This window comes from Panthera pardus, unplaced genomic scaffold (assembly GCF_024362965.1).
Source record: "Panthera pardus isolate Hobbes unplaced genomic scaffold, ASM2436296v1 HiC_scaffold_2, whole genome shotgun sequence".
NCBI classification, from domain to species: Eukaryota; Metazoa; Chordata; class Mammalia; order Carnivora; family Felidae; genus Panthera; species Panthera pardus.
Genome location: NW_026526765.1, coordinates 4,018,380 through 4,030,815, shown reverse-complemented (window position 1 = coordinate 4,030,815; position 12,436 = coordinate 4,018,380). Strand labels below are relative to the sequence as shown.

Sequence of the window (12,436 nt, the reverse complement as noted above, 5' to 3'; positions counted from 1 at the left end):
GATGGTGCAGAGCCTGCTTGGGATTCTCTCTCCCTCTCTCTCTGCCCCTCCTGACTCTCACTTTCTCTCTCAAGAAAAATAAAAGTGAAGAAAAAAGAAGGAAAGTAAATGGCCAAAGATCAAACAATAAAGAGGAAGATTAAAGCAAAAACTCCCAATTTCTCAACTTCCAGAGTTAGACCTTCTTGCCTACAAGATAACACACCGAACGACAAATGCACACGGACGCAACCCCTCGCTCCCCCACGACTGCCCTTTTACTTTCCTGTATAAATGCTGGCCTCCCCCAAATGCTTCTGTCCTCCAAAAATACAGCAGAGGGCTTTGACTCCAGTTTTCCTGCCTGACTTTAATAATCGTTACACATCTGGCACCTAAGAAAGTTTATAAATTAACTTGAGAAACTTCGTAAGAAAACTATAGTTATTTATTGACAAGTATGGAAATTATATCTCTGACAGTTTCCTTTTCCAAACAATATTGCTTTCTGAGTCTTTCATTCGCTATTTTATTTGATCAGACAGCAAGGTGGTAACACGTGCAGACCTGAGGGAGACCTAAAACAGGACAGGACGCCTCGCACATGAACACCCGCTAAACCTCAGAATCTTCCTAATTACAGGTGAGAGCAGCGAGCCACCTCCCAAACCACTGAAATCACGCACAAGTAAAAAGAAATCTGTAATATACTCACTTTTATCTATGCTTCCATAAGAATCGCTTGAAATTTGTGTTCCGATATGTCTCAACTCTAAAATCATGGAGGAGAAGACTGTTAATAAAGAACACTGCATGTCGAGCCAGGATTTTTAAGTAGGCATGAAGTGAATACTCACCCTTTGCAGTTTTCTGTTTAGAGAATTCATCCAGCCGTTCCTGTGAAAACAAAAGGCTGCCAGTGTCTGTAGGGGACAGAGGGGGACACAGAGCGCAGGCGCCCCACACCCAATGTGAGACGGGGAGCTGAGCGGGTCCTGCGGACTCTTTCGTGGGGTGGCCCCGCTCCTGACTCCCGTGGGACCAGGACCCGCTGGGCTGACGGACAGGACGAAGCCCCGAGGCTGGCAGTTCCCACGTGTGTGTGCTATTATCTGTTACCTGTGTCTTCCTAAATTCCTTCTCGAGTATCTTCTTCTCAGTCCTCAGTTGCTTGAAGTCCTGAGTTTGCTTAACAGCAGCCTCTTTCAAGAGTGCAACGGAGAGAGAGAACGATAATTTACCAACTTTACAACTACCGTCAGCATAATACTCAAAATATAATCTGAGTTTTCCTTATTTCACAGAACTTTAACACAAACTTTGTAAGTCGCTGCTCCTTCAGCGTGTTATCGGTCAGGGATAAATGTAGGAACGCTTCGCATTTACACTGTTATCTGTGAAACCACAGACTTGGCTCAGACCCTAAGACTCCTTTCCGATCCCAGCACAAGCCAGCCCGTGCCCTCTGGTCAGGCAAGAACCCAATACACATGAGCCTTCCAGAAGGAGGGGCACTGCTCCCCCTTGCTCTTCAGCAAGAAGCAACGTTCACGCTTCAGACGTGTCAGAAGCGTGGCTTCATCTCGGAAGAGTTCCTACCACCTCTGTATTGGGGAGGGGGGCAATCTTTGCCATGCTTCTTCTATGTTATGCCTTCCTGGAGTTCCCTTCAAGTACATACTTCTAGCGAGTGCCTTTGCTCTAGATGTACTTTTAAGGAATTGTTACAGTTCTTCCCTGGATCTTCAGCAAATTCTTCAATCTGGCTTTTGGTTCTGAAGCACACGCTCCAAATACATTAATCAAGAATTTAGGGGAGCCTGAGTGGCTCAGTCGGTTGAGTGTCCGACTTCAGCTCAGGTCATGATCTCGTGGTTCATGTGTTCAAGCCCCACATTGGGCTCTGTGCTGACAGCTGGGAGCCTGGAGCCTGCTTCGGATTCTGTGTCTCCCTCTCTCCCTGGCCCTCCCCCGCTCATGCTCTGTCTCTCTCTCTCTCTCTCAAAAATAAACATTAAAAAAAATTAAAAAAAAAAAAAAAAGAATCTAACCAGCATTGACTTCATCTGAATATGTTCAGACACAGCCGCCATGAAAACTAAACTCCCATAAACCACTGCAGTAATGATCCACCCCTGACTGCTCCGACAAGCCTGAGTATTTCCTTACCTGATTATTATGCCACATCACTTATGAGGAAAAAATATTTTTGTCACACGGGAAATAAAGGCTACACTTTTGCTTCAAAGGAAATCTGTTCTAAGAGCTATACACAGTCTCCCAGGCATTTCAGATGTCTTTGAAACGTTTCCTAAAATAGACACTTCTCTCCACACACTAGCAAGAGAAAGCAGCACTTAACAAACACAGTCATATCGTGTTTACTACCATATTGTCAGTGTTTGTGCAAAAACCCAATCAGAGGAAAACTTGTTAAAATATTTATAGAGTTTAAATCTAAAAATGTAGGCTCAGTCTAGGTAAATTAATGATGAGAAATATTTTCAGCTAAGTCTCTTCTCTGTGCCCGATCCAACTACGTTGAAATTCTTACTCCTCACTACGTGAAAAATGAACCACGCTCTGAAGGAAGGTGGGATCCATTTGATGAAACAGCCCACGCAGGAATGAAAGGGGGACCCGGAGACCCGCAAAGCCCCACTGGTCTCTCCCTGATGTATTTCCGTGTTCCAACCACGTAACGAAAGGGGAAAGAACCCAAAGGAAAGATCTTGAGATCAGTTCCTGAAAGGGCTATTAGCCGTCCCGTGAGGACTCAGCTGACCCTCTCGCGGTCCCTCTGTGTTCTGCCTACTCAGCGTAGACCAGGAGCCCGAATCCAAACGCTGGGGCGGGGAGGGGGTCAGAGACAAAGGGATGATACCCAGGGCAGGCAATTTCTCGGAACCTTTCCACGGATGTGTCAAAACTGTCTAAAAACATCAAGTTTCCTGGCACGAGAAGTAGTATTTTCTTTCTACTAACCTCTTATTTCAGGGAACAATGAGAAAGCCTCCTCAAACTCAACTTCCCGAATTAAATCCTTTTCCTGACTGCTGCTTTTTAAGGTAAAAACACGGGCCGCTCCTAGTTTGGGCCACGTTTCAGACATTTGCCACACAGTATGCTCATATTCCTATTCCTCCCCCGGAAGGGAGCGTTGCCGCCGACCCTCCCGCTAATTGTGCCCTCGGCGCGGCCACTCAGGGCCCGCCCTCGAGAACCACGCAGCCACCGGGCCAAGCACCACAACCCTGTGAAGTCACCGGTGGGACTGGTGAGAAGAGCAGTGACCCCACCAGCGAGGTGACAACAGTGCCCATTACCTTCCAGCTTCTTCACCTTGGCTTCTAGCTTCTTCTTCCTATTGAGACAATTTTATAAGTTAAAAAGGTAAAAACGGTCAGCTCTCAAACCAGAAACACGTACGTTACAATTCACGGTACATAGATTTTCTTAAATCGCTACAATTTACACAACAAAGGCACGTCGGTCACGATCGGTCATGACGAGCCTCGCGCCTCGACCACTGAAATCACCGGCAACTGTTCTGAAGGCAGAGGAAACCCGAGAGAGAGCGCTACGCGGCTTAGCGTGCCCTGGTTCTAAAAAACTCTCTTTGCGCCAAGTCTGGGGTTTCCCGCAACTGCAGCGGCCTCGCCACCAGGCCGAGCCGAGGCGCGCAGACGGGCTCCCGCGAGCGGTGCGGCACGGATGCGGGCGGGGGGACTTCTGGGGCGCACGTGCCGGCAGTGCTCACGGCCCCACGGCCCAGGAGGCAGGGGCCGCCGAGCTGCACCGGTTTTCAGGCAGACTTTGCAGTCGGAGCGAGTGGGAAACTCCGAGAAACCGTCTCTGAGTAACCACCGCGTCAGATCGACGTCACCGCACTGCGTGTGTGGCTCCCAAGCTTTGTGAGGAGCGGGGAAGTGACCAACCGGGTGCCTTCAGACAGCTCTTTTTATTAATGGTAACAAAGACCCCACCGCACAGGGCACAGGGCAAGGAGCTGACGGTCGTGTCCGAAGGCACACGGAGACGCGTGCGTGCTGTGCGCGCGCGGGCAGACATAAAAACTCTGGAGTTCTTTCTCTGTGCAGCTCTTCAACGCGCCCAGGCTTCTTAGTCCTTCTTATAACCTTCACGCGAGGTGTGACCTCCGTCTTACAGATGTGGAGACTAAGGCTGAAGGACCGACTCGTTTACAACCACAAGGTTAGTGACAGGCAAGATCCCAAAGACAGGGAGACAAATGGGACGGATGGAAGCATCAGCTCTTTTGGAAAAGGAAAACCGGATTTGCACAGTTATCTTAACACTTACTGAGCATCTGTTTTCAAGCATTCTTCTTTCACACGAGCATACTCCTGATGAGTGTCCTGGTACAACTTCAGAGAACTCTGGAAAAAGATAACATATCTTATCTTATCACCATCAGTGATAACTTATTTTGACCTTGACCAGCAAAATTATTATCACTTAACAGTAAGATGTTAACCAGATGAATACATACATTAGGCAGGAAACCACCATATAATTCTTTGAACATTTTAATAAAGATAACCAGATCCTTAACGTAAATTTAACACGATTAATAGTCTCATCAAAGAAAGCTACTAAGAATGTGAAAATGTACTAATTTTAGGGCAACTCCAAATCTCTGTAATACGGATTAGCAAATATTTTGGTCTCAACCAGTTAAAATTCAACAAAATCTGAGGAAATTTTAGAGCTTAATAAATATAAGCTATCATTTTTTACCATACAAAAATATAAACAAACCATTATACTTAACGATAACTGGGAAGAATGTGTTAACACCCATTAACGTGTATGTCCTGATGGCCAGCACAGAACGGGAAAGACTGTCACCGAGCACTGTCTCCTACTACGTGCACATGCGGGGTCTCTAACTGCCACAGCTCCGAGAGGGGTTTCACGACCCCCTTGTACACGAGGGGTCTGAGGATCCACAGCTGACTTATTCCTCTAGAGCCACAGAGAACGAGTGACGGATGAGGGCTTGTCACTGGGGTCTGACGCCAGTGTTCCTGCTTCCTCTCGGCTGTGGCTGCCGACATGATTATGTGTCAGAGGCAGCCAAGATTCAACGTCGCGGCTGTTTCCGTTTCACCTTCTTTGCATCGTTCGACACAGAATAAAGACTTTCTACAAAAGTATTACGACCGGTCACTGTTGAAGCAGGTCAGACAACCGATCGGTGCACGGCATTGCTAGAACAGCACAAGGTGAAGACTGGGAGGCACAGACACCACGGTGACAAGGGCTTGGAGAACAGGCTGAGAAGACCAGCGTTGTCCCAGCTTAGCTACGACATGTCTCAAGCAAACCAAGCAACCGACTCTACTGGCCTCTGACTTACGGTACCTGTAAAAGCCATAAATTCTCTCCCAAGACTCCTGGGAAGAGTAAGCCGAAATTCATACTGAAGTGCAAGTTTACAGCACTTTTTTTCCACCACCCCCCAGGTTTACGGAATTTTAAATCAACTGCAACTTGATTTTGAAACAGAGAACATGATCTCTCTACCTTTAAGTTTGAATGTTTGCTTTTCATTTTATAACTAAAGCAAGACCAACGTGAATAGGCAATCAACGCAGGACACGCAATAGCCCTAAAAACCCACAGTTAGCAGGTTCCTCCGGAGAACCTCAAAGAACACAGAAGCGATGAACACAGCATTATAGGGCTAGCAATTACCATGAGGACCAAGCCATGAATCAACCCGTGCGACCTTCTCTAAAAATAGTAATACGCTTAATGCTTCTTGACTAGCACCTGTTTCCTTTGTGAAGACGTAAAATGCCCCCTCATTCCAATGACAGTGAATAAGCAGACCTTAGTTTACGGAAGGTAAAGCTTTGTGGGAAAATCCCTTCAGGTACCTTCTTCTCCTCTAGCTCTGCTTTTAAAGATCCCAGCTCTTCCTGACATTTCTGCAGAGGAGAGATCTTCTGAAGCATCTGTTCCACTTGGTGATGCAGAGTACTGTTCTCTCTAAAAATGGACAATGCGTTAGCGTCAGTCGACAAAAGTATCTCCAGCATGTTACTAAACAGACCTACTGATGATTTCCTGGTTTCTCTAACTTGGACCAGAAAAGAAACAAGAGAATGTCTCATTTGAAATGCCTTCTCTCTATTTACATCAACATGACCTTCATGCTGCCCTTTGTTCCTTTGACATGATAGTCTATTTCTAATAAAAAGTATATGAAACAGCTACCTGAGACGCTCTCAGTCTGACGGAGAATATATTAAAGAACAATCTGTCAGATACTCTGGCTTTTCCGATCTGGAAGTCATCTCCATTTACTCAAACTAAGTGACGGGCAATTTTGTGATCCAGGTCATAACAATGTTTTGCCTTCTTCTAGGTGACGAATGTATTCAGAGTATGAGACACTGCTAAATGTTAAGTCCGTTTAAAATTGTTTAAGACGCACAAGATAACCGCACTTAACAGTCCAATTCATACAGACCACAATCTGATTAACAGTAAACTTCATTTCAATGGCAATGCCATGGGTTCAAGTATTGAAAAGTCAAATGCCAGGCTGTAATTTAAGACCTTGGTAAGAAATTGATTTGGATAAAAAGGTAAATCTTCTTCTATTATGACCAGCAAAGCAACACTGTATACAATGGATCAATCCTATGTGACACTTTGATTGAGTCTGTTTAAAAAATCTAGTCTTTTAAATGTCTACCCCAAAACAACGATGAAAACAGGTAGCTTACCTTCTTGCAAACTGCAGCTGTGAAACTTGTTAAAGAAAACTCTTGAGAGTTTTATCTACTGACACTTGTCTGAAGATTAAACTCACTTTAAAAGTATCTGTAATAATCTCTGTTCAATATACATACAGGCAAGATCACAATTCCTAGAAAACAATTATTTCACGTGCCATTTATAACACAGCAATAAAAATTTTTACTACGTTATTCTATTTACCATACCATGTACCTAAAGTCAAAACACCTACTTCTCTAAATTGAAACAAGGTATTCAATTTAATACAGATTAATATGAAATTCCAAGAATAAACACAAGGTAATATTCAACCAACGAGCAACACCTCCAATCCTGTAAGTAACAAAATCCTGAAACAACCTACCCTGGATTTCTCAGATGGTCCCCAGCATAATTGCAGCAAACAAGAGTTTAGGTTCTTGCACAAACCATCTACCACTACACTTAATGAGCAAGGAGAAGAGAAACACAGGGAGAACAGGAAATCTAGACGACCTTACTCTGACAGCGTCCATGGTATGATCACTTCAGCCCCATCTCACGCTGCCAGGAAAACGTGCTAAAAGAACAAAACAATTATCCCTTTAAATTTCACCTCCTGGAAGTTTCCACGTTTACAGCACAATGTGGCAAATGTCTACAACATCACACCTCCATCCTCCTCCCAGAATACAGACTGCTCCAGATCAAGGACTATATTCACTCTTACCAGTCTTTGCAAGAAAGTAAAGTTCAAAAATATCGAAAGGAAAAATAAAATATACTCTCTGTCCTTCAGAAAAAGGAAATAAACAACACAACAACCAGAATTACACAAAAAAGTAGGAAATGAAGTTACAAAATAAAGCCATTTAAACCTGCACCACGAGCACCGTGGGCTGCGAGAGCAAGCTACTGCCCACGCGAGGTACAGAAGTCCGTACTTGGGACCAACGCCAAGTACGCAGCTAGGCCGCAGAGGATCAGAGCACAGAATGCGCATTCAAGAATTAAGCCCAAGGCTTACCAGGTTTTAATAAACTATTCTAACAATTTTGACTTTAAAATTTGACAAATTTTTGAAAAGTGAATCAGTTTTCCTGCTAGATTACATGTGTTAATTACCTCAAAAATTTATGCCAAAAAAGGATATAATGAAAGTATATACTCTTCTAATGCTGGAATCGCCTATTTCCCTATTCAGCTAATTAAAAGTATTTCTATTAATTGTTTCTGCTCAGCTTTCATGATCAAAGATATAAAAGATATTATTACTATCAAAGATATCATTGCTCTTACCATAATATACATTTAGTTAAACAGACTGCGAATTTCAACAAATAAAGCACAAGGGGCTTTCACTGACCTATTGTTTTTAACATAAAAATCCAGTACTAAAAATAAGTCTAAAGCTTATGCCTTCATTTTATTATTCGAATCACACAAGTTAGGTACGGAAGCACCAACACAAACAATCAGTGATCACACACAAGCTCAGGAAAGTCAGAAAGAGTATCGAAGCAGGCCTCAGGTTCCCGACAAAGCTGAACAGCAGAATGTGTCCCGAGACTGAAGCTGAACTTCAGCGAATCCTCACAAATACACCTGTGCTATTTTTTACGGGGGAGATTCCCTTCGTGATGAATGTTTTCACCACAAAATGCAGAAAAATGAATCACACACACCATCTGCACCCTCGCAACAAAATACTTCGACGGTTACTGAACAAATGCTGACCACGAGTCCACGCCTGTCTTGTCAACACAAGTCACCCCGATGAGGGATAACATCTATAGTAATTCTCTACAAATCAGAAAGCTAATTAATAAAAGTCAATTTTCCAACATTCTGACTATTCCTACAGGGCAAGTCTTTCAGAAATTCCGGAACATTCTCACATTCAGCTTCACGCTATTCCTAAACCCGCAGAACATACGTCACACCTCCTCAGGACAAATGAAAGAGACCCACGCGTTCGAAAGTTAGGAAACCTGAAGAAAACCGAAGCCAGGGACAAAACCAGACTGTTCTAAAACGGACACTCACAGTCTTTGTCATTCCACGCGGTCACAGGAAGAGACTCACGTCCACGCTGTGTTCCTCCCTTAGAGGCTGTAAATCCCACCTCCCGAAAGATAACTGAAAATCCCCACGGTTCATTAAGAAACTATAAAGATGTAAATGTTAAAATTCGAAGGAAAAAGCTGGTAAAAGGATATCATCACATTTCTTCTGATATTCTGTTAATAAATTACTGCAACAAAGAAAAGAATTACGTTACCTTTTTGATCTGGAAAATACATTGTTAAAATCACATTTCAAAATATGCCAGGCACCCTTGTTCCTAGGTTTCTGGCAACAAATTTATGCTTAATAGGTATGCGTGCGTGTGTGTGTGTGTGTGTGTGTGTGTGTGTGTGTGTGTGTGCATATATATCGCAACTGTATCATATATCGAATATATATGTACGTATACGTACACATCACCTTCAATTCCTTAGAAGCAGCGCTGCACTGATACATGAACTTTTAAGTTAAATCCCTTTGACTGGAGTAACATCCTAGCCTATAAATCCATGTGACTTTTAGAATATTAAAAAAAAAAAAAAAAAAACAAAGACTAAATCTCATCCCATGACTATGAAACACTTACTGTGAGGAAACCTGAGGTCCAGTCCTAAAGCTACGAGGGCTTTAAAGACAGAAAACAGCTTGAAACAAAATGTCCACTCTGTCTAGCCCAGATCGCTTCCCAAGCTGTAAGGCTGGCTGTGAAGGGCTGTGGGCCAGTACCGCAATGTGAGTTGCACTGTGACCCTCAGCACGCGGGCCCCAGGTGACAGACTCAAGGTCTCTTTGCCCAGGGGTCTAACACACCACCTGCTCCGGCTCATCCGTTGGGTTCATGAAGTTCAACCAAACACTTGAAAACATACTCACTCTGTATTAATAATTTTTTGCTTCAAGGTAATTAATGCTTCGACATACTCGTTTAAATTCTGAAAGACAAAAACAGCTACAGTCAGCTACTTGTTTCATAAGTTACTCTACACAGATTCTCTGTGTAACATATTGTGAAACACAAACATGCTGTTCATTCACTCTGTGACATAAAAGCAGAAATGAAGGCGCTACTCACTCTACCTATAAACACAGACCCACAGACTCCGGGTGATCTTGAACCCATGCTGTATCTCTCTGAATTCTTACGCGAATGACACTCTCTTCCCGACAGCAAGGGAGCCGTGCAGAGGCCGTCACCTGTGCCCTCAACGACAGAGTCTGGTGGGTGAGTAGTCACTACCTTAGCTCACCAACTACCAGTAATCATCAGTCTACAACTTACTCTGCCTTGTTTCTGAAGGGACTGAAGACAACCAAAAAGACACAGAAGTTACAAACACACACACACACACACACACACTAAAAATTAAAAAAAACCACAGGAAGGACAAGTAGGAATATTAAAATAGGGACAAGATTCAATAAAAAAAATTCATTTTATAAGGATTTGTAGATTTTAGGGACTAACTACAAATCCGGCTCTACATTGCTACTATTGACAGGGAAAACATCATTAATTACACTGCTCAAAGTGTTTCTAAGATTTAAAAGCAAAAATTTTTTTCCTTAAGTGACTTTTTTCCCCTTCACGTCTGCACATTTCATTAGCAAATATTTCAGAAATAAGTACTTATTTTCACTGATTATACCAAAACACCTTTTTCTAGATAATCCAAATGATTCTGAGAATTAAAGAAACATCTCCCTCTACAGTGCCACGTGCACCTTCTTCAGTCCTACGCGTAACGTGATCGTTAAAATAAAAACCGTATACACTGAAAGACATAAAGAAAAAATCTTAGCTCTCCTCTGGCCCCACCCCCAATGAAAGACCTCGATTCCACGTCGCCCATCTCCCTCCGGAACCGCTCCCACACACGACACTGGGTGTGCTCAGGGCACCAGGGGCCACCGCAGGACACGCGGGTTCTCCTCAGCCTTCACCCGCGCCCCACGAGCGTCCCTGCCCATCCCCTGTGAGACACTGCTCCCAGTCCTTAGGATCGAGCGCAGACAGGCTCCTGCAGCAGGGACAGTTACGGGCAATGCAAATCTCAGGGCCCTTTTTTTTTTTTTTTTTTTTTTTTTAACGTTTTATTTAGTTTTGAGACAGAGAGAGACAGAGCATGAACGGGGTAGGGGCAGAGAGAGAGAGGGAGACACAGAATCGGAAGCAAGCTCTAGGCTCTGAGCCATCAGCCCAGAGCCCGATGCGGGGCTCGAACTCACGGACCGCGAGATCGCGACCGGAGCTGAAGTCGGACGCCCAACCGACTGAGCCCCCCAGGCGCCCCATCAGGGCCCTTATTTTTTCATCTGTGTTTCTCTAGGAGCGTGACTGACAAATCTCTGCCGGCTACTCACAGTTCTTCTCCTCTTAGTTAACAGCTCCTTCCTACTGTTCGCTCACTGGGAAGTTGCCCTTTCCGAGGGGCTGCCACATCTAAGGCACGGTGACATTTCATTAAATGTTACAAATGCACATACGGTATGTCGGGTGACCGCTGAAATACACCCACGTAGGCATGTATACGTTTTAAATACTCAGAGTTGAATCCGTCACTTTTTACAAAATTTCGGTTTCCTGATGTGTTTAGAAAGTTCTATCCCACCCATGACGCCAAAATAAAAGGATTCTCCTCTACGCTATCCTAGTACTTTCATGCTTTCGTATTTTGTATTTCTAGCTTTAACCGCTCTGGTGCTGGGTACAATCCAGACTCTCAAGGCTGAAGGTCAAAAGGGCAACAGGGGGCCCATTTATTTTTGTATTCAATGTATACTTGGCCTCCCACGTTGAAGAAACAATCTTTCATTAACAAATTTGGGGTGTAGCAACAGACTTCCGGGCCCAGAGGGTAAGGAATGCATCTGCTTTTACGCCCTCCCTAAAAACCAGCTGAAACTGAAGTCAAGGAACTTTCCACCAAAGGCAAGACCCACAAAGACGAGGGCAGAATAAGAGACCAATGGCAACTGGAAAGCAGATTCAAGAACACGGATTCAGGGGCTCAAGAGAGCAGGGGGGTGGGGTGGGGAACAGGGACACCAGGTTCCTCTGAGACCAGAGGCCGGCAGACGGCGCTAACGTGAGAACTGGTCGCAAGCTCTCTTGCAAGCATTTAATCCTCAAATTCCTACCTCTCTGCCACCATCCAGGAAAAGTCTGCTGTGAGGAATTCTCTGCCCGGGACACTGAACGCAGTGCCAGAAACAAAGGGACGAGCCGCTCCTAAACACAGAGGGGACGCTGACCACCTCCGGGCCCCACGAAGCTCCCAGACGCTGGCAGCCAGTCCTTTTGCCCTCCGGGCAGGAGACTGACCACACTTGGTCGGAGGAAGTATAACCAGCCTGCAGATGAGATCTAAAGGCACTGACAGGAGATCTGCTTCAAATAAACGGCCCGCCAGACCTTCTGCGTGAAGCCCGGGGTCCTGAAGCCCCGCACTCAGCATTTCCCGCCAGCACCTTAGCCAACAGTTTTAACACGAACAAATAATCAAGGATTTCCGCACATCAGAGAGAACCCTGAACGTGAGCGAGAGAGACCAAAAGAAGACAAAGCAACTTGGAGTAAATAAAAACTGAGACGAAAACTGCAAGAACGGTAATATGAGCGGAGGTTAAGTGATGTTAC

General features: G+C 44.6%; 1 protein-coding gene across 3 annotated transcripts in view; it reads right to left on the bottom strand.

Moving 5' to 3' along the window:
- ICE1 (interactor of little elongation complex ELL subunit 1) overlaps positions 1 to 12,436 on the bottom strand; it is a 56,607-nt gene that overhangs the window by 34,288 nt on the left and 9,883 nt on the right. For all 3 annotated transcript variants that reach the window (XM_019450830.2, XM_019450828.2, XM_019450829.2), the window contains exons 2-10: positions 9,673 to 9,731; positions 8,952 to 8,986; positions 6,741 to 6,759; positions 5,886 to 5,997; positions 4,303 to 4,379; positions 3,306 to 3,343; positions 1,099 to 1,181; positions 837 to 876; positions 695 to 751 (exon numbers count right to left, since the gene is read on the bottom strand). In XM_019450830.2, coding sequence (XP_019306375.2) covers positions 695 to 751; positions 837 to 876; positions 1,099 to 1,181; positions 3,306 to 3,343; positions 4,303 to 4,379; positions 5,886 to 5,997; positions 6,741 to 6,759; positions 8,952 to 8,986; positions 9,673 to 9,731 — 520 coding nt within the window. The remainder of the gene's footprint in view (positions 1 to 694; positions 752 to 836; positions 877 to 1,098; positions 1,182 to 3,305; positions 3,344 to 4,302; positions 4,380 to 5,885; positions 5,998 to 6,740; positions 6,760 to 8,951; positions 8,987 to 9,672; positions 9,732 to 12,436) is intronic.